General features: G+C 35.7%; 1 protein-coding gene across 4 annotated transcripts in view; it reads left to right on the top strand.

Annotated features, from left to right (window-relative positions):
- Nucleotides 1-22,545, top strand: part of DIAPH3 (diaphanous related formin 3) — a 569,365-nt gene that overhangs the window by 312,177 nt on the left and 234,643 nt on the right. For all 4 annotated transcript variants that reach the window (XM_082435809.1, XM_082435810.1, XM_082435807.1 and 1 more), the window contains 2 exons: nucleotides 57-296; nucleotides 15,402-15,531. In XM_082435809.1, coding sequence (XP_082291935.1) covers nucleotides 57-296; nucleotides 15,402-15,531 — 370 coding nt within the window. The remainder of the gene's footprint in view (nucleotides 1-56; nucleotides 297-15,401; nucleotides 15,532-22,545) is intronic.

The raw sequence follows: 22,545 nt of genomic DNA on the forward strand, positions 1-22,545 counted from the left end.
AGTACTAAAGTATACCATGCATTTTAAAGGAAATCTGCTATTTTCTTTTCAATCAGATGAGCAATGTGAAGAGACTACGGCCACGGCTCAGTGCTATTCTCTTTAAGCTTCAGTTTGAAGAGCAGGTGAACAACATCAAACCTGACATCATGGCTGTCAGTGCTGCCTGCGAAGAGATGAAGAAGAGCAGGAGCTTTAGCAAGTTGCTGGAACTTGTGTTGCTAATGGGAAACTACATGAACGCTGGCTCCCGGAATGCGCAAACCTTCGGATTTAACCTTAGCTCCCTCTGTAAAGTGAGTTTGTTTTTTCAGAACATATAATCTGCCTGAACACTTATTCTTAAATGTCAGCCCTGATGACATTACTTATTTTTTATTTTGATGTGCTCATTGTCAAGAACTTAAACTGAACCATCAACCCCAAACCCAGAGTGAACTGAGCTCAACTCAGCCTCTGAACTAAATCCAAATGCTAATTTTCTCTGATCTGCAAATTCAACTGAAGAATTTTGTTTAACAGCAAAATTATGTTGTAAACCTGTGCTTTCTCAAACTGATGAAATGGAACATCAAAATATTATTTAAACCTAATATTCATTCAGTATAAATACCTGCATATGACAGTATATATATTGAGCATTGCTTGGAATTGCCACTAAAATCTTTACCTTTAACTATTTAAATATTTCTTTGCATTTTTCTTTTTTGAAAGCTGACTAAATGGAGAGAAAAGTGAGACTGCTTTATATAAAGGGAAAATCATTATATTAGGAATAGACATAACTCGGATGTCATTAATTATTTTGAAATGCTTCTATCTAAATATAATTTTAGAGGAGATGAAAATTGAGTAAGCTTAGAGATTTTTTTTTCTTCCAGGTTGTTCCATAGTTTAAATTTTCTTACAGCATATGTATTCAATGTTGTATATAACAGAGCTCTGTCTTAAGAAGTGGGCCATAGTAATAGTGCTTTATTGATCAGCTTACAACAAATTCTTCTCAGTTACACATCACAAGAAAAGCTTTCTCTTGTTCTTGACCTCGTAACATCTACGCTCCCTGATTAAGGAATTTGATTATTGCTATTACCAGCTAGATTGGAAGGTGAGAAACAAGTTCAGCTTTAGCTGTGGGTTTACTGAATAGTTGATCTCTTCGTGCTTTCATGGCTTTTCTTACACAATTTCCCTGGCTTATGCTTTCTGTTGGTATCGGTGACTTGTGAGCTTTTCCCCTCTCCCATCTCCATCTTTTTATTTTCCTCTCCTTGTTTTCTTAGCCTGCTGTGTTCAGATAAGATTCCTAGCAAGTATTATGATGTGATTCATAATACATGTATTAAAGACTGCACATTTATAGAGTGCTTACCTACCCCTGTGCCAAATGCTTGACCTGATCATTTCATTTAATGTATGTGATTAATATTTACCTGGGATAATGGGACTCATATTTTTCACATGTAAGCCATTAATTATGCTTAGATATTTTAATGGAGCTCTATACTAAAGTTATGGCAGCAGAGTTAAGAGAGAGTGGCTAGCTTGGCTAAGGAAGGGCAGTTTCACACTCAGAGAGGATCAGGAATTTGAGCTGGATCTGGAAGGATGAGTGGATGTTCCCTGAGAGGAAAGGGCATTCTAAGCAATGTCAACAGTTCACATTAAGGGTTATATCATGGCACAGTTGGAGCCTGGATGGGAGAGGAGTGGAGAAAATGGAAATGTGATAGTAAATGGCTCTAGATGGTGAAGAGCTTCAAATGTCACACCTTATATTGAAGGTTTTATGTTACTTCTGTAAGTCAAGTGATATTATCATCTGTCTTCCAGGAAGATAATTCTAACAGCAGTATGGAAGAAGGGTAAGCTGCACTTCCCAGTACTGTCACCATTAGCCATACATATTTAAATTTAAATCAATTACTATTTAAATAAAATTAAAAATTTAATTCCTCACACTTACCATGTTTCAAGTGAGTCAGTGTCCATACATGCTGGCAGCAAATATGGCACATTTCCATCATTGCTGGAAGTTCTATTGGACAGTGCTGGGTTGGGGGTGGGGGGTAGAGTGGGGAGAGAATCGGTGATTGGCTGACCTGTGTCATGTGACCTGGGAGGATGCCAGAGGAAATGGAGCTGAGAAGATAGATGGGAATGGTGAAGGAAAAAGGGAGAGGTCAAAGATAACTCCTTGCTACTGACATGTTTGAAGTAGTTGCTCAAAAGAGAAATGAGTTCAGGCTGATTTTGGTGTGTCCTTCTCCTAGCTTACCTCAGTGTCTTAGAAGGCATCTGACTGAAGCTGCCTTACTCAAATGTTTTACCAAATATTTGAGTGTCCACTACGAAACTGTCACTGTGCTTTGAGATGTTGGAGGTCTGAGCTAAGGTAGTGGTAAAGGGGTAGAAGGGGAAAGGGGATGGAGGGAAGTGTACACATTTAAGGAACATCTAGTTATTGTCAGGGCATGGTGATTATGAACTTGGAGGCTGAAGGATAAGGAGGCAAGTAAGACTGCCAGGTTCAGGCTTTCTCTGAGAAGGGAAGCAAAGGAAGAAAAACAGGATGAGGAGCGAGGTGGGGGGAGAAGTTAATTCCACACATACAGACCTACTGGAGTTTGTTTCATAGTGCCAAGTGTCTGTTCCTCTTTAGATTTTGCATCTCAGAACTACAGCCAACTCACAGGAAGTTGACCACATGCCCTCCCTTATTTCTTCCTTGAAAGAGAAGTGTAGACAAGAGATTAGGTCTGATTAATGAGGTGGAATTCCCTAATACAGTACTTGGTACATAGTAAATACTGAACAAATAGCTGTTGAATGGATAACAGTGCAGTAGACACAATGCAGTACATACAGTGTTGAGTAGAGACAATGTTATTACGTAGCTGAAAATAGAAATCCTCTCATGTTGATATACAGTCACTGATGCATAGTGATTTAAAACCTCTTACAAATACAATGCATGCTGCTACTATTTTACTATAGTCATGCTACAAACCAGTTAATCTGTCTCCAGGTAATAGAGTTGACTGTATTTTCAGTCAACGATACTGGCTATTTTGATCATCCCTATAAGGAACCTTATGTTGTACAAGAAACAAAATAAATACTACAACTTCATATTTTTTATTAGCCTACATGTCAAGTTGAAGGCATGTATTGAACAAGATGATATCTCATCATGTTTGTCATCAGAAGTAGCAGCTTGATCGTTGACAATTGTGATTTTCACACTGAGTGTAAAGCATTTGGTTTGATGATAAGCCCCCACACAGGGAATTCCATATTTATTTGACAGTAGAAAGACAGGGTAATATTTTAATCTGTTCGAACATGCTGGGTAATTATATGACATTTACTATCTATATCCAAAATCTTTACTTTTAAATGCCCTTTATAAATTTAGCTTAAGTATGAACAGTGTGTGAAAATTCATATTAAATTGTTAACTTTGCGTTGTTTAGAAATAAATACATGAGTCATGAATCCTGTATGCATTGTAGTTTGGTTTTGGGGTTTATATTATATCTTTGTATACATTTGTAATTGAGATGACTAACTATAATAAGTGAGTTCAGAGAGAAAAGATTTTACTTTCTTTTACTTAAAGATTCAATAGGGTCTATGATAAATAAATATAAAAGTAAAATATGAGATACAAAGTAACCATAGACTAGAATATATTAAGATGTAAACATAAATTAAAGTAGACGTATAGGTTTGAGGCTTTCTGATGGAAAAAGTGAAGTGCAAAACATGGTCATGAAACTTTTCATGAGCTAAAAATTGTGGTTTCTCTTATTAGCCACAGCTGAACTTCACGAGAAATTTTACGTTTGTGTCATTATAAAGGGAAAATACAGTGTTGAGCAGTGTTCTTTTAAACAGCAAATGAAAAAATCCATTTCATGAGGTCTTTCTTTTAGAACCATCTCCCCTTCTCTGCTCTTCCCCTCCCCTCCCCCGACAAATATGTATTCAGAGCCTCTTATGGGGTAACACTCCAAGAGAACCCTCATAGTAAGATACATATGTACTTTTCAGTTACAGTAATGCTATCCCTAGTTTAAGCAAAATGGTGTTAAGTATTCAACACCTTGCTTTCTGGCGGCTTGACTTTTTAAAAGGATAAACCTCAGACTATATAGAAGAATGGACAGACTGCTTGTCATTCATAAAATCCTCCAAAGATATTACTAAACTTTAGATAAATTTGGATAATAAGCAGTTTGAGATTATATTCTTTTTTCAGGACCTGCTATTGGTTAATTCATAACCTTAGAAATACAAGCAGCAAATAGTAGGTGCTTACCTGACCAAAATGCCCACCTAGAAAAATGTGTATGTCATTAGTGTTGAAATTAGTAATTGTGGTGAATCTGAGCGTAGAGCCAGGTAGATCAGCATTCTAGCAAAAAATGAGTTGACTCAACCATCAAAGTTCAACACCATATTAAATATATGAGATGATTTTAACTTGTTATTTAAAAAGCAGATGTTATTAATCCACGCACAATGACTATAACATGTGTTTGATAATGTTTACTAATGTCTACTGAAATGTTTGATTCCTGAATAACAAATCATCTCAATCAATACAACTGGATGATGGAGCTGTAAATTGTAGCTCTTTGTTCTATGTAACTAAATAAAGTGACTACCTGTATTGGGATAGTAAATATAAATTTTGAAAGAGTTTACCAATTGTAATAACTTATTTCTATCAGTTTATGCTGTTATTTGGAGGAAAATTGCAGAAAAATTCACTATTGATTTCCTCTATAAATTTATCCATATCATTACTTTGTAGGAAATTTTCTGTTATCAATAGAATATGCAATTAGTTCCTCTCAAAGGTGAAATTATCAAAGGATACATAGTAATGGGGCTGTTGGTGTTGGGAGTTAGGTGATAAAAGGCAGTGGTGACAGGTCAGATTGATTTTTGTCTAAGTTATCTTTTCTAGTGCATGAAATTCTTATCTGGTCTGTATATTTCTTTCATGAGCACAGGCTAACCAAAAGTAGAATAACTTCACCAAAGCTGTGATGGGGAAGATTTTTTAGAAAAAATGTTTAATTTCCTCATTCTTTAATGCTGTCACCAACTCAAGTGAGTGATTTCTTAAAGTTGTGACCAGCTCTCCTTGTGGGACATCGATTCTCAACCCACAGTGCCCTTTAAAAAATACTGATGCATCAGCCTCACGTCAGATCAATTACTTCAGCATGTATGCATGTGGATCCTGATTAGTGGCATTTTTAAAAAGCTCCCCCAGGTGATTCTAATGCACAGACTGGACTGAAAATCACTTTGTCTGTCTTCTGCCCTGCTTACTTATCCCAGAATGAAAAACCCCCAATTGGTGGCCTGGAACCAACCAACCAAGAAACACACAAAAGCAAAACCTAACCAACACAAGAACAAAATCAGAAATGAAACAACTCTACTTCCTCACTTAAGGATGAGAGGTGAAAATATTTCCAAAACTGCTACTTGTCTTTCATGCCACGCTGGACATTATTCTGAAAGGGAAGAAAGGGAGTGAAAGGAGTATGAATCTCAGGCACATGGTGGAACTGAAATAAGTTGATGGTCAGTGTTCTGAGTTATTTTGCAGGACTTGACCTTGGAAAGTAGAGTTTCAGTGATTATGAAAAGCAGGAGGCAAATCCCTCTGCCTCTCACAGACAGTTTCTATTTCATAAGCCTGTCACAGTCACGTGGGGTGCCACTGTGAATCTTTGTGAAATTTTGATTCTTGTATATCACCTTTTCCTTTACTCCATGAAGTTATTTTTAAGAAAGACCTCTCCCAAACAAATCCATTGTTCCATCTGCATTTAGTGTTTTATAAGGATTTTAGAGGGCTTTTTATTCTTTATCAGATTGGAAAACCACCCTAGTAAGTTTTGGCACCCTTTGAAAATAAAGCAGTTTTTGGCCAAAGACTTACAGATAACAAATGCCATTCTTGTTTTACATCCAGCCAATTAAATCACTGAAAAATACTGACTTCCAAAGCAATGTGAAACTATTTAGAGTCCTTAACCCTCTTTGACTCATTCGTTAACACATTTAGTCTATAGCATTTTCCAGGAATTATTTAATTAGCTTTACTAAGTAGTGTTTTTGGTAAATTTATTCACATTACCTTTGTTTTTTCAGTTACTATGAAACCTTGTAAATTAGAATTATTCCTTTAATCAAATTATAAAAGATAAGTGGCTTTGCTTATGAAGAGCAAATGCACTGCTTATGTGTTGTCGTCTCACCACTCTCAAAACCAGCATTGCTAATCTGTCAAACTTCCTTTCCCTGAAGCAGACAGCCTCAGAATCCTCCTTAACACCATGCTTAGAGATAGCTACTACCCATCAGAGGTAGTAATGAATCTTACCAGCCATCTTTGGTTCAATCTAGTCTCCTGTTTTTACACATTTTATAAATGAAAATAAAAAATTAAACAAGATACCCCATTCCTGATACTCTAGGAAGCTTTCTTTTATCAAAGGTCTGGATCAGAGACAAAACATGCAACACTATTATCTGTATAGTAATACTTAGCGAATAGTATTTGTGAACATATGTGCTTAGGTAGCAGGGAAGAGTCTGATGATGAAATGAGTGCACACCAAAACCAGACAAAAACATTACAAGAAAGGGAACTTATAGACCAATATCTCTTATGAACATAGATGCAAAAATCCTCAACAAAATATTATAAATCAAAGCCAACAATATGTAAAAAGAATTAGATACCATGACCAAGAGGGATATATTCCAGGTATGGAAGGCTGGTTTAACATTTGAAAATCAATTAATGTAATTTATCAAATCAACAGGCTCTAAAGGAGAAAAACCATTTGATCATATCAATATATGCAGAAAAGACAGCTAATCAACTACAATACCCATTCATGACAAAAACTTTCAACAAACTAGAAATACAGGGGAATTTCCTTAAGTTGATAAAGAACGTCTATAAAAACTACAGAGAACATCATACTTAATGATAAGAAACTAAATATTTTTCCCCTAAGATCAGGAACAAGGAAACATGTCCCTTCTCACCATTTCTATTCAGCATTGTACTGGAGGTCCTGGCTTAATGCAACAAGACAAGAAAAGGACATAAAAGTATACAGATTGGGAAGGAATAAATAAAATTGTCTTTGCTCATAGGTAAAATGATTGCCTATGTAGAAAATCCCCCAAAATTGACCAAAAAAAAAAAAAAAAAGGCAAGAAAGAAAAACTCTTTCTGGAACTAATAAGCAATTAGAACAAAGTTTCTGGAAATGAGATTGGCATTAAAATGTTGACTACTTTTTTAATATCAGCAATGAAAAATTAGAATTTGAAATTAAAAATGGAATATCATTTACTTTAGCACCAAAAATTTTCTACAATATTTGTATGAGGAAGATGACAAAACTTTGATGAAAGAAATAAAAAAAAGATCTGATAAAGAAATAGATATCCCATGTTCATGGAAAGGAATATTCAATATTGTTAAGTTATCAGTTCTCCCCAGCTTGATCCATATAGTCAATGAAATTCCAGTCAAAATCTCAGCAAGTAATTTTGTGGGTATTGACAGACTGATTCTAAATTTTTTATGGATATGTGAAAGACTCAGTCATTACAACACTGAAGAAGGAGGAAGAAGAGGAGGAGGAAGGGGAAGGACTGACTTCAAGAATTACTATAAAATTACAGTAATCAAAACTGTGGTATTTGGGGCAAAAAGATAGGTAGTCAGTGGAACAGAATAGAGAGCCCAGAAATAGACCCACACAGGTATAGTCAACTGATCCTGGACAAAGCAGCAAAGGTAATTCAATGGAAAAGAATAGTTTTTTAAAGAAATGATGCTGGAAAAACTGGACATTTATAAGTTAGCTACTATTTGAATTTAAAAACTTCTGCTCTGTGAAGTGAAAAGACAGTCCATAGAGTGGGATAAAATCTTTGCAAAACACCTATCTGACAAAAGACTTGTATCCAAAATATACAAAGAACTCTAAAACTCAACAATAAGAAAACAACCCAATTTTTAAAAAAAGGCCTGAACAGACATCTTACTGAAGATTTACAAATGGCAAATAACTGTATGAAAATATACTCAACATCATATGTCGTGAGGGAATTGCAAATTAAAAAAACAACAAGACACCATTACACATCTATTAGAATGGCTAAAATCCAAATCACTGACAGCACCAAATGCTGCTGAGGATGTGGTACAACAGGAACTCTCATTCACTGATGGAAGGAATGCAAGATAGTACAGCACCTTTAGAAGACTGGCAGTTACAAAGCTAAATGTAGATTTAACATAGGATTCAGTAATCACATTCTTGTTTACCCCAAGGAGTAAAAAACCTGCATACAAATGTTTATAGCAGTTTTATTCGTGGTTGCCAAAATTTGGAAGCAACTCGAGAAGTCCTTCAATAGCTGAATGGATAAAACCCACTGATATAGTCATACATATAGTCATACAATAGACCAGCGATGGGGAACGACAGGGGGTGGCAGATGAAGCTTCCCTTGCTCTCCTCCCCGCTGCTCACCTCCTGCTGTGTGGCCAGGTTCCTAACAGGCCGCGGACCCATACTGGTCTGTGGCCTGAGCATTGGGGACCCCTGCAATAGACTATTAAATCAGTCATAAAAAGAAAGAATCTCTTAAGCCAAGAAAAGACATGGAGAAATGCATAATACTAAGTGAAAGAAGTCAATCTGAAAAACCTCCATACTCTGATTCCAACTATATGACATTCTGGAAAGGACAAAATTATAGAGATGGATAGTAAAAAAATCGTTGGTTTCTGGAGGTTTTGGGGGAGGGGGAAGAAGGAAGAGATGAATAGGTGGAGGACAGGGGATTTTTCAGGATGCTGAAACTATTTCCTATGACTCAGTAATGGTAGATACGTGACATTATGCGTTTGGCAAAACCCATACAACTTTAGAACACAGAGTGAACCCAAAAGTAAACTGAGGTTAATAATTAATAGTTAATAATAATGTATCAATATCATCAATATCGGTACATAAATTTTAACAAATGTAACACATTAATGCAAAATGTTACTGATAGGGGAATTTGTGTATGTGGAGGAGAGAGTATATGGGAATGTCTTTTCTGCTCAATTTGTCTTAAAGCTGAAACTGCTCTAAAACATAAAATCTGTTAATTAAAAAAATTAAGTATAAAAACCATTTAATTTAAAATTAATGTATTTGATCCATTTATATTAACTAAAGAACACTGAGCTATTTTAAGTCTCTTGTGGCATAAGGGAATAGTGTAAATAAATAGAACATTGAACAATATAATAATGCAATAAGATAAAATTTTACTAAAATACAAAAATGCTTCTCATGCTGAAGTGCTCACTAAAATCCAAGAGAAATATGTTTAAAATATAATTCAGAGATAGTGTGTCTATGGAGATATAGCAGAAATCAGTTTAATTATAGAAGTTGACATTATTTAAAGCATTTTCTTCCATATTTAATGTTTCAACTCTCATCATTTTAAAATGAAAACTAAGCAATAAATATGTTTTTAATATGTGAATGCTATAAATTTATCTAATATCTATTTTACCTAATATTAGTTTATCGCTACCTATCTTTAAAATCACTATGGAAGTTTTATTATAGGTATTAATAGTTATGGCAGTGACATAGATGATGCAAAGCATATTGTTTATGCTAAGATTTTAAATTTCCATTCATTTTGGAGGGATACACAGTATTTTTGAAAAATTTAATCAGCACAGTGATTGTTTTTTAAAAATGTATTTATCATATCAGGAAACAGTTCATTCTATAATTGTAGTTGGTTTCACTAGTGAATTTGAACCTACGCATTGACTTTTTGAGCTTCATATCTGAGCAATTATGATATATTCTTTGGCAGTTCATATTCACACATCCATTTTCATGTGGGTACATGTAACTTACATTTAGAGATGTTTCAAACATATACAAAGCACTTTATTCTGCAAATGATTTAAGATGGAATATGATGTTAGTAAATATACTTGGTTGGGTCTGTTAAAGATGAAACTTTACAGTTTCATTCAACCATATTTTTATCATATTTTGTGAACACTGATCTATTAGCAGTATGGAAAGACTTTGCGTTTGAGGTAAGATTCAGGTAGCATTTTATTAATTTTATAGATAAAACAATAGAAAGAATGCCATGCTTTTAGAACCAGAAGTGACTCAGGGTAGGGGTATAGAGGCTTTCCAGGCTAGAATTAGCAGGTTATAGGGCTTCAGTTATTTAAATTGCATTAATGAACACTATTTTACTGTCTTACTACTATTTTTATCCACTGTGTTTTTGAGAATTTTGTTTCTTTTGATGCATAATAATCTATATTAAATAAAGATTTTGTAGAGGAACTGCATTTTATAGTGGTTAAGAGCTTTGGATTCACACAGAAGTGGGTTCAAATAAATCTTGGCTCTACTGGATAGTAGCTATGTGATCTGGGGTATGCTACATGATGTTTCACATCTCTTTTGCCCTCTTAATAGTGAGTGTAATACCAGTTCCTTCCTCATAGGGATGGTGTGTGTTTCAGGCACTTAACAGGTATTGTATTATTTGGCCAATCCCTGTCTCCTAGTAAGTGCCACACAAATAAGAGTGGCTGCTGTTGTCCTCAGCATTCATACTGTTTACAAGGTAGGGTCTTCTAGAATGTTCATGGAGCCATTACAGACCCTCATAATTTTGTCATTTGTCTGGTGTTCAGCAATGTCCACAACATCCAAAGAGTCACTGCTGTCTGGATAACGTAATTGAAGTATAGGAACATGATAATGGGGAAGAGCGACAAATTTGACAATATTCTTAAGATAAAGTTTTATTATTCAGAGTGTAAGGGGTTGTAGTTCTTTGGATTCTGAAAATCACCACAACGATACTTAGTTTTTATTTTAGGAATTTTCTTTCTTGTGGCTAAAACAATGGAATTTTCTTTAAGTGTCATCCAAATTCGTGCTGAATAGCTTAAAAATATTCCCAAACCTTGCATTGTAGCTACAAAGGAGTTCTATCCAGACTGACAACTAGGCCATGATTTATTACAGGATCTGCTTTTAACATTATTTTGTCTGGAATGAACAGAGCGGTTGAAGAAACTCCATCCATCTTTTTGTTTATTTGACATCTATGCCACATTAAATGTTCCTTAAAGAAACAATATATAAACAAGAAATTCTCCTTAACAGTGACGATTACTCATCAGTAAGATAAATCTCTTGACAGTGATACCAAAGGAATCCTGTCAAGCAATGTCGGTGAAAATTTAAATAAAGCATATTTTTTAAACTTAAGAATAAATTTTTAAACCAGATATTTTAGCTTCATTTTCTTTCCAAGAGTTAGCACTACAGAGTATGCTCAAGTTGTTTTTTCTCTTCAACAAAATTAGCACCATCTCTCAAGCTTTCCTTGTTCTAGCTCAATCGCTGATTATGTATGATATGAATAATTAGTAGAAATAGAGTGTGCCCTTTTTGTTGTTAATGTTTATCAAAAGGTGAAAAAATATTGAGCAAGTAAACAAAGACTGATAAATATATTTTGCTGTGCTTTCATATATTTTCATGTGCTTTCTGGGAGGGTTTTTTTGTTTGTTGGTTGGTTTTTGTTTTGGTTTTTTTTTTTTTTTTTTAAGTGATTTGGGGGAGGGAAGGAAGGAAGGAAGGGAATAGTGTAATTGAGGCAGGAAGAACACCTTCCCGGCACTGTGCAGTTTTTCCTGAGAACGTTAGGAACTGAATGAGGAATCTCTGTCCTGGAATTTAGAGCAACTAGTAGTTTATGAGTAACCATGCATTGTCAACAAATGGTCACTCTCTGTGTTTCTTAAATCCTTATCTTTTATTAGGTATATTTTCAGATTTATTTGGGAATTTGAGTGTTTTTTTTTAAGTCTCCTGGTTGTTAAATATAGATTCTGGAGGGATGGGAGACTTCTACTTCTATTTATTATTCAGTGAGTATATTTTAAATATTAGGCTGTGACCAGTATGTGAATTGCTAACCAGCTGATGTTTTCAATAGTACAGCCAGGATAGCAACCTCCTCCATAAGTTAGTGTTTAGCTTTATGATTGTCTCTAAATATTTGAATCTGTGTTTGACTTGCATCCTTAACATTTATTAAATTGGTAGATGCTATAGCCTATAGTATGTTCCAGAATTCTAATTCTGAATTCTTATTGCTCATGAATAAAGATCAAGATTGATCCAGTTGCTTATTGTTGGATCATAGAGATTTCTTGATATATTAATCCTAGCAATTGCTGGCCATTTAGCTATATCACAAATAGCCCTGGAAAGCTCTTTCCAGGTGCTTGTCTTAATCAACATTCCACACAGGACATGTGTCTAGTTTCACATGAACGGAGCATGATAAGAAAGGTGTAAACTGGTGACAGTCAGGAACTGGGAGTCCACCGAAGGAACAGTATTCTCCAGTCATTGCTATAAAGAGGGAGGTGGGGGAACAGAAGAGTTAACCATTAGAGTGCTTTAAAAAAAATAGCAAAATTAAAATCAAAGGACAGTTTTTATACTGACTCTTGGTTGTACCAGGGAAAACTATTATATTTGTGAAAGTTTGCTACTTTTACCCGAGCCTTATCCATTAAAGATGATAGTATGAATGAAATTGTAGAGTTGAAAGGAAACTTTTATAAATCGGATTAACGTTCTCAGTGTATGTGAAAGCTGAAACAGAAGGATTTTAACTGACCCAAGCATGCAAAAATAACTTCTGAACTGAGATTATAACTAGGTTTCTTCATTTTTATTCTAGTGATTTTTTAAAATAGATTTTGCAATGTCTACTAACACAAGTCCACTGTAAAGTATATTTAATATTTTTGGAGTGGAAAGTGAATTTAGAGTTTCCTTTTCCTGTCCAGTTCCATATTCTCACTTTATTTATGTGAATCTGAGGTCCAGTAACTTGCCCAAGGCGACGTAGCTAGTTAAAGGCCAGTTTTAGTGTTATGTTTTAGCAGGTCGTTCACACGTTAGTGGCAATCAGTCTAGCTAGTGATCAGAGTCAGTTTTTGAGGAATAATTTTTCAGAACACTCAGATGAATGTTGTGATTTATGTTCCTTTTAAGAGGCATCAAATAATGGACTCTGTTCATATCAGTCAGTTTTTAAAGTGCCAGGAACCATTGCTGCTGAATGGTTTGCATGCTGAATAGACCAATGCAGCGTTTGAACCTGTTATAAGAGTAATCATGTGAAAGCCTGGCTGTCTATAGTAGGGTAGCTCTGTGTTTCCAGGGGCAAGACAGTTTGTGCATTAATAAGTCATGTGTGTTAATATTTGTGATGGCACAGAATATCTCCTTCTGCCACAATCGGATAGTAGCTTTCATTTGATATTTTTCTGATAGTGATATAATATTTAGTGACATAGAATTTGAAAAAAATACATATGGATATATATGTGTATGTGTGTGTATACACTTATTTTAAGGTAGGAAATTGTTGGAAAGGAAGCAATAGGGTTGTGCACAGTTAAGTATACCAAGAATTTCCAACTCTAAATTAAATCCTGGTGTGAAAAGAGTGATTTTTTTCTCCCCTTATATGTGTATCTGATCTGGATGATTACTCATTTGTAGGGAACACTATCAGATTATGTATTTGCCGTGTGTTCACACCCAACACCCCCTACCCCCATCACTCACAAAACCTAAGCTGACCTCTATATGTACCTAGGTTGTAGCCTAGCCCTTTCTCCCTTCTGATTCATTCCTTGGCCTTTTCAGATTAGGATTGATCCATCCTGGTCTTCTCTTCAAGCCTCCGTTCTCCTTTCTTTTATTCTGTGTACTTATTTGTGTTTATTTGGTCAACTTTTTAGCTTTGGAGGCTAAGAGCTCACAAACCGGTACTCCTAGAATAGTTCACTCCTCTAAGTTCTCACTATGTATTCTCTACAGTTTATCACCCTCAAGGGATGGAAAATTGGTTCTTGGGGAGCAAAAATATCTTTCCTATCTTACTGTTTTTATGTGTAAAGCACAGATGTACATGCAGTACATAAACAGATATACAGTATATGTATCATTGTAAAATTTCATAGGTGCAAATGATTTGGAAAAATATGCCTAAAAAATGTTAGCCAGCAATAACGAAAAAAAGGTTGACAACACTGTTCTACACCTATATGTATCTATATCCTTTCCCAACGTCTCCACTTAGATGTTACGCAAAAACGTCAAGTTCACTTGCCCCAAACTGAAACAATTCTTTTTTCTCCACCCCACCCAAATCTTTTTCTCATTCTTTCTGTCCAGTTTCAATAGATGTCATCATGTGGGTTTCCATGCCCTCCCTGTCCCATTATCTCATGCCTAAGGCATGACCTCATCTCAGGCTGTTTTCTTTCCCTGCCTGGATTATTGCTACAGCTTTTAAAATGATTCTTCCTTCTCTGTTCTTACCCTTGCTCTAATCTTTTATCCACACTGTGCTAGAAGGAGCTTTCTAAAATGTACGTCTGATTAGCTCTCATCTAGTTTAAAACCTCCCAGTTCTTAGGGATCAGACTCCTATATCCATAGCATGGTCTGCCTTTCTTTTAATTTTCTGGCCTTCTCCTCCGATTTCTTTCTACTCTCCCTACTTCCCCCTCCCCGCAGCATATACTTTTATTTTGGAGTCACTTGGACTCCTCTAAAGTGCCACTTTCTTCCTCATCTATGGTCTTTTTCAAATGCTTCTCCATCTGCCTCTGATACTGTGCCTTTGAGTTTTTTCCTTCCCTTCCCCAACCCATACAACTTCCTGCCTGCTGGTGTTCAGTTCAGGTGCCCTGTCCTCCTAGGCATACTGTATGATTATTTTTACTATACTCTTTGTCACACAGGGGAAATGCATATTTTCTGGGGTTTTTCCCCCCCCCCACTAAATGGCTTCTTGAGGAATGACTTATTGGTTGTTGCGTCTCTGACTCCTGCAGTACCTAGTAGGCATTCTATAAATCCATGCCAAATGAAAAAATGAGCAAGCATGTGGGATTGTTTTAAGTGCTGATATTATATACGTTCCTATTATATATGCTCCCCATGAAACATTGCATACTACATTGAATTAAGCTTATTCCTTCTTTACAGTAAATATTAATGACTTAGACCAAACAACAGTATATGAAGAGTAGCTTTTCAAGTGTTTAAATAGTGCCTTTTCAAAAATAGCATTAACTAATTTTACAGCTCATTTATTTCTTATCTATAAAAAACAGTATTAACATTATTTAAGTAGAAAGACTATCAAAATATTTTTGACTCTGTATTTTTTCTCTCTCTCATTCTATTTAGCTAAAGGACACAAAATCAGCAGATCAGAAAACAACACTACTTCATTTTCTTGTGCAAATATGTGAAGAAAACTACCCTGATATCCTCAATTTTGTGGATGATTTGGAACATTTGGACAAAGCTAGTAAAGGTTTGTGCTTTTACAGAAAAGATTTTCGTGCTCTGGGTCTTCAGTTGATACAGAAAATAATGCCTTTTATTTGAACATACTTGCCACTTTGTCACTGTGTTTTCATACTAAATATGTCATTTTAAAAATAGAAAGTTGTAGGACATTTACTTTATCAACTGTCATTATTGGAGCTATGAGTTTAATTTTTTAACTGGATAATGAGGCCCTATATTCAAAAACACGTAGTTTTGCAGTTTTTTGGGTTTTTTTAACATCTTTACTGGAGTATAATTGCTTTACAATGTCGTGTTAGCTGCTGCTGTATAACAAAGTGAATCAGCTATATCTATACATATAGCCCCATATCTCCTCCCTCTTGCGTCTCCCTCCCACCCTCCCTATCCCACCCCTCTAGGTGGACACAAAGCACCGAGCTGATCTCCCTGTGCTATGTGGCTGCTTCCCACTAGCTATCTATTTTATATTTGGTAGTGTGTATATGTCCATGCCACTCTCTCACTTCATCCCAGCTTACCTTTCCCCCTCCCCGTGTCCTCAAATCTATTCTCTACCTCTGTGTTTTTATTCCTGTCCTGCCCCTAGGTTCTTCATAACCATTTTTTTTTTTAGATTCCATATATATGTGTTAGCATACAGTATTTGTTTTTCTCTTTCTGACTTACTTCACTCTGTATGACAGACTCTAGGTCCATCCACCTCACTACAAATAACTCAATTTTGTTTCTTTTTATGGCTAATTAATATTTCATTGTATATATGTGCCACATCTTCTTTATCCATTCACCTATCGATGGACACTTAGGTTGCTTCCATGGCCTGGCTATTGTAAATAGAGCTGCAGTGAACATTGTGGTACATGACTCCTTTTGAATTATGGTTTTCTCAGGGTATATGCCCAGTAGTGGGGTTGCTGGGTCATATGGTAGTTCTATTTTTAGTTTTTTAAGGAACCTCCATCCTGTTCTCCATAGTGGCTATATCAATTTACATTCCCACCAACAGTGCAAGAGGGTTCCCTTTTCTCCACACCCTCTCCAGCATTTGTTGTTTGTAGATTTTCTGATGATGGCCTTTCTGACCAGTGTGAGGTGATACCTCATTGTAGTTTTGATTTGCATTTCTCTAATGACTGGCAATGTTGAGCATCCTTTCATGTGTTTGTTGGCAATACGTATATATTCTTTGGAGAAATGTCTATTTAGGTCTTCTGCCCATTTTTGGATTGGGTTGTTTGTTTTTTTGATAATGAGCTGCATGAGCTGCTTGTATGTTTTGGAGACTAATCCTTTGTCAGTTGCTTCATCTGCAAATATTTTCTCCCATTCTGAGGGTTGTCTTTTCATCTTGTGTATGGTGTACTTTGTCATGCAAAAGTTTTTAAGTTTCATTAGGTCCCATTTGTTTGTTTTTATTTCCATTTCTCTAAGAGGTGGGTCAAAAAGGATCTTGCTGTGATTTATGTCATACAGCGTTCTGCCTATGTTTTCCTCTAAGAGTTTGATAGTGTCTGGCCTTACATTTAGGTCTTTAATCCATTTTGAGTTTATTTTGGTGTATGGTGTTAGAGAGTGCTCTAATTTTATTCGTTTACATGTAGCTGTCCAGTTTTCTCAGTGCCACTTATTGAAGAGGCTGTCTTTTCTCCATTGTATATTCTTGCCTAGTTTATCAAAGATAAGGTGACCATATGTGTGTGGGTTTATGTCTGGGCTTTCTATCCTGTTCCACTGATCTATATTTCTGTTTTTCTGCCTGTACCAAACTGTCTTGGTTACTGTAGCTTTGTAATATAGTCTGAAGTCAGGGAGCCTGATTCCTCCAGCTCCGTTTTTCTTTCTCAAGATTGCTTTGGCTATTCGGGGCCTTTTGTGTTTCCATACAAATTGTGCAATTTTTTGTTCTAGTTCTGTGAAAAATGCCATTGGTAGTTTGATAGGAATTGCATTGAATATGAAAATTGCTTTGGGTAGTATAGTCATTTTCACAACGTTGATTCTTCCAATCCAAGAGCATGGTATATCTCTCCATATTAACAAATTGAAAGAGGAAAACCATATGATCATCTCAATAGATGCAGAAAAAGCTTTTGGCAAAATTCAACACCCATTTATGACAAAAACTCTCCAGAAAATAGGCATAGAGGGAAATTACCTCAACATCATAAAGGCCATATATGACAAACCCACAGTCAACATCTTTCTCAATGCTGAAAAACTGAAACCATTTCCACTAAGATCAGGAACAAGACAAGGTTGCCCACTCTCACCACTCTTATTCAGCATCATTTTGGAAGTTTTAGCCACAGCAATCAGAGGAGAAAAAGAAATAAAAGGAATCCAAATCAGAAAAGAAGAAGTAAAATTGTCACTGTTTGCAGATGACATGATACTATACATAGAGAAAACTAAAGATGCTACCAGAAAACTACTCGAGCTAATCAATGAATTTGGTGAAGTAGCAGGATACAAAATTAATGCACAGAAATCTCATGCATTCCTAGACACTAGACATGAAAAATCTGAAAGAGAAATTAAAGAAACACTCCCATTTACCATTGCAACAAAAAAGAATAAAATACCTAGGTATAACCCTACCTAAGGAGACAAAAAACCTGTATGCAGAAAACTATGAGACACTGATGAAAGAAATTAAAGATGATACAAACAGATGCAGAGATATAACATGTTCTTGCATTGGAAGTTTTACAGTTTAAACCTTGTGAATACCTGCCAGCCCCACCCTCTGCTGCTAAGCCCCTTCCACTGTGTCCAGTGCAGTTTGCTTTGGATGAGTCATTCATAAGCACCTGGGATGATTATGCATCTGAGCCAAGCACCTGTAGTCAGTGTCCCACTTGGCCTGATTCTGAATCTCCATCTGCCTGCCTTGCAGGTAGAGCCTGCTTCCTTTGCCCCAGTGGGAACCAAACTGCCAGAGATTCCAGTCATCCCTTCCTAATACCTCAGTTTCTAAGCTCCTTCTTAGCCCCTGCTGTGGGCTTAGATCTGGTTATAGAAAGGGTCAGAGATAGGATAGGCCTATTATTTATATTTGTTTGAATATGACTTATGCAGTTTTTTGAACATCTGAAGCATCCAGGTTATATATCACATCAGTTCTGTGGGAAAAAAAAAACTTTACTTGCCTCAAAAAAAAAACGAATTTATGAATACACATTTGTATGAATATATACAAATGTATGGATATACATTTTGGAAGACATCTCATTTGGTCTGGGAGAGTATCTGTATTCTTTTTGTATAGGCCACTGATCATTTGTCAGCTTAAAGAAGGATACTTTTTTCCAGTATTATAGTGAATTTTTCTTCTTAAATTAAAAAAAATCACTTTTATCATTTCATACCCTGTTTATTTTTTATATTTTTGAATTTTATTTTATTTATTTTTTTATACAGCAGGTTCTTATTAGTCATCAATTTTATACACATCAGTGTATACATGTGAATCCCAATCACACAATTCATCACACCACCACCCCCACCCACCCTCTGCTTTTCCCCCTTGGTGTCCATACGTTTCTTCTCTACGTCTGTGTTTCAATTTCTGCCCTGCAAACCGCTTCATCTGTACCATTTTTCTATGTTCCACATATATGCGTTAATGTACGATATTTGTTTTTCTCTTTCTGACTTACTTCACTCTGTATGACAGTCTCTAGATCCATCCACGTCTCAACAAATGACCCAATTTCGTTCCTTTTTATGGCTGAGTAATGTTCCATTGTATATATGTACCACATCTTCTTTATCCGTTCGTCTGTCGATGGGCATTTAGGTTGCTTCCATGACCTGGCTATTGTAAATAGTGCTGCAGTGAACATTGGCGTGCATGTGTCTTTTTAAATTATGGTTTTCTCTGGGTATATGCCCAGTAGTGGGATTGCTGGATCATATGGTAATTCTATTTTTAGTTTTTTAAGGAACCTCCATCCTGTTCTCCATAGTGGCTGTATCAATTTACATTCCCACCAACAGTGCAAGAGGGTTCCCTTTTCTCCACACCCTCTCCAGCATTTGTTGTTTGTAGATTTTCTGATAATGCCCATTCCAACTGATGTGATGTGATACCTCATTGTACTTTTGATTTGCATTTCTCTAATAATTAGTGATGTTGAGCACCTTTTCATGTGCTTCTTTGCATTCTGTATGTCTTCTTTAGAGAAATGTCTATTTAGGTCTTCTGCCTATTTTTGGATTGGGTTGTTTGTTTTTTTAATATTAAGCTGCATGAGCTGTTTATATATTTTGCAGATTAATCCTTTGTCTGTTGATTCATTTGCAAATATTTTCTCCCATTCTGAGGGTTGTCTTTTGGTCTTGTTTGTGGTTTCCTTTGCTGTGCAAAAGCTTTGAAGTTTCCTTAGGTCCCATTTGTTTATTTTTGTTTTTATTTCCATTACTCTAGAAGGTGGGTCAAAAAAGATCTTGCTGTGATTTATGTCAAAGAGTGTTCTTCCTATGTTTTCCTCTAAAAGTTTAATAGTGTCTGGTCTTACATTTAGGTTTCTAATCCATTTTGAGTTTATTTTTGTGTATGGTGTTAGGGGGTGTTCTAATTTCATTCTTTTACACGTAGCTGTCCAGTTTTCCCAGCACCACTTATTGAAGAGACTGTCTTTTCTCCATTGTATATCCTTGCCTCCTTTGTCATACATTAGTTGACCATAGGTGTGTGGGTTTATTGCTGGGCTTTCTATCTTGTTCCATTTATCTATGTTTCTGTTTTTGTGCCAGTACCATATTGTCTTGATTACTGTAGCTTTGTATTATAGTCTGAAGTCAGGGAGTCTGATTCCTCCAGCTCCGTTTTCTTCTCTCAAGACTGCTTTGGCTATTCAGGGTCTTTTGTGTTTCCATACAAATTTTAAGATTTTTTGTTCTAGTTCCGTAAAAAATGCCATCAGTAGTTTGATAGGGATTGCATTGAATCTGTAGATTGCTTTGGGTAGTATAGTCATTTTCACAATATTGATTCTTCTAATCCAAGAACATGGTATATCTCTCCATCTGTTGGTATCATCCTTAATTTCTTTCATCAGTATCTTATAGTTTTCTGCATACAGGTCTTTTGTCTCCCTCGGTAGGTTTATTCCTAGGTATTTTATTCTTTTTGTTGCAATGGTAAATGGGAGTGTTTCCTTAATTTCTCTTTCAGATTTTTCATCATTAGTGTATAGCAATGCAAGAGATTTCTGTGCATTAATTTTCTATCCTGCAACTTTACCAAATTCATTGATTAGATCTAGTAGTTTTCTGGTAGCATCTTTAGGATTCTCTATGTACAGTATCATGTCATCTGCAAACAGTGACAGTTTTACTTCTGCTTTTCGAATTTGTATTCCTTTTATTTCTTTTTCTTCTCTGATTGCCATGGCTATGACTTCCAAAACTATGTTGAATAATAGTGGTGAGTGTGGACATCCTTGTCTTGTTCCTGAGCTTACAGGAAATGCTTTCAGTTTTTCACCATTGAGAATGATATTTGCTGTGGGTTTGTCATATATGGCCTTTACTATGTTGAGATAGGTTCCCTCTCTGCCCAGTCTCTGGAGAGTTTTTATCATAAATGGGTGTTGAATTTTGTCAAAAGCTTTTTCTGCATCTATTGAGATGATCATATGCTTTTTATTCTTCAATGTGTTAATATGGTGTATCACATTCATTAATTTGCGTATATTGAAGAATCCTTGCATCTCTGGGATAAATCCCACTTGATCATGGTGTATGATCCTTCTAATGTGTTGCAGGATTCTGTTTGCTAGTATTTTGTTGAGTATTTTTGCATCTATATTCATCAGTGATATTGATCTGTAATTTTCTTTTTTTATAGTATCTTTGTCTGGTTTTGGTATCAGGGTGATGGTGGCCTCATAGAATGAGTTTGGGAGTGTTCCTTCCTCTGCAGTTTTTTCGATGAGTTTGAGAAGGATTGGTGTTAGCTCTTCCCTAAATGTTTGATAGAACTCACCTGTGAAGCCATCTGTCCCGGACTTCTGTTTGTTGGAAGATTTTTAATCACAGTTTCAATTTCATTACTTGTGATTGGTCTGTTCATATTTTCTTTTTCTTCCTGGTTCAGTCTTGGATGGTTGTACCTTTCTAAAAATTTGTCCATTTCTTCCAGGTTGTCCATTTTATTGGCATAGAGTTGCTTGTAGTAGGATGCTTTGTATTTCTATGGTGTCTTTTGTAACTTATCCTTTTTCATTTCTAATTTTATTGATTTGAGTCATCTCCCTCTTTTTCTTGATGAGTCTGGCTAATGGTTTGTCAATTTTGTTTATCTTCTGAAAGAACCAGCTTTTAGTTTTATTGATCTTTGCTATTGTTTTCTTTGTTTCTATTTCATTTACTTCTGCTCTGATCTTTATGATTTCTTTCCTTCTGCTAACTGGGTTTTGTTTGTTTTTCTTTCTCTAGTCCCTTTTGGTGTAAGGATAGATTGTTTATTTGAGATTTTTCTTGTTTCTTGAGGTAGGCTTGTATTGCTATAAACTTCCCTCTTAGAACTGCTCCTTCTGCATTCCATAGGTTTTGGTTCATCGTGTTTTCATTGTCATTTGTCTCTAGGTAGTTTTTGATTTCCTCTTTGATTTCTTCAGTGATCTCTTTGCTATTTAGTAATGTATTGTTTAGCCTCCATGTGTTTGTGTTTTTTACGTGTTTTTCCCTGTAATTGGTATCTAATCTCATAGCATTGTGGTCAGAATAGATGCTTGATATGATTTCAGTTTTCTTAAATTTACTGAGGCTTGATTTGTGACCCAAGATGTGATCTATCCTGGAGAATGTTCCGTGCGCACTTGAGAAGAAAGTGTAATCTGCTGTTTTTGGATGGAATGTCCTATAAATATCAATTAATCTATCTGGTCTATTGTGTCATTTAACGCTTCTGTTTCCTTATTTATTTTCATTTTGGATGATCTGTCCATTGGTGTAAGTGAGGTGTTCAAGTCCCCCACTAGTATTGTGTTACTGTCGATTTCCTCTT

The sequence above is a fragment of the Balaenoptera physalus genome, assembly GCF_965194825.1.
Source record: "Balaenoptera physalus genome assembly, chromosome: 18".
Taxonomy (NCBI): Eukaryota; Metazoa; Chordata; class Mammalia; order Artiodactyla; family Balaenopteridae; genus Balaenoptera; species Balaenoptera physalus.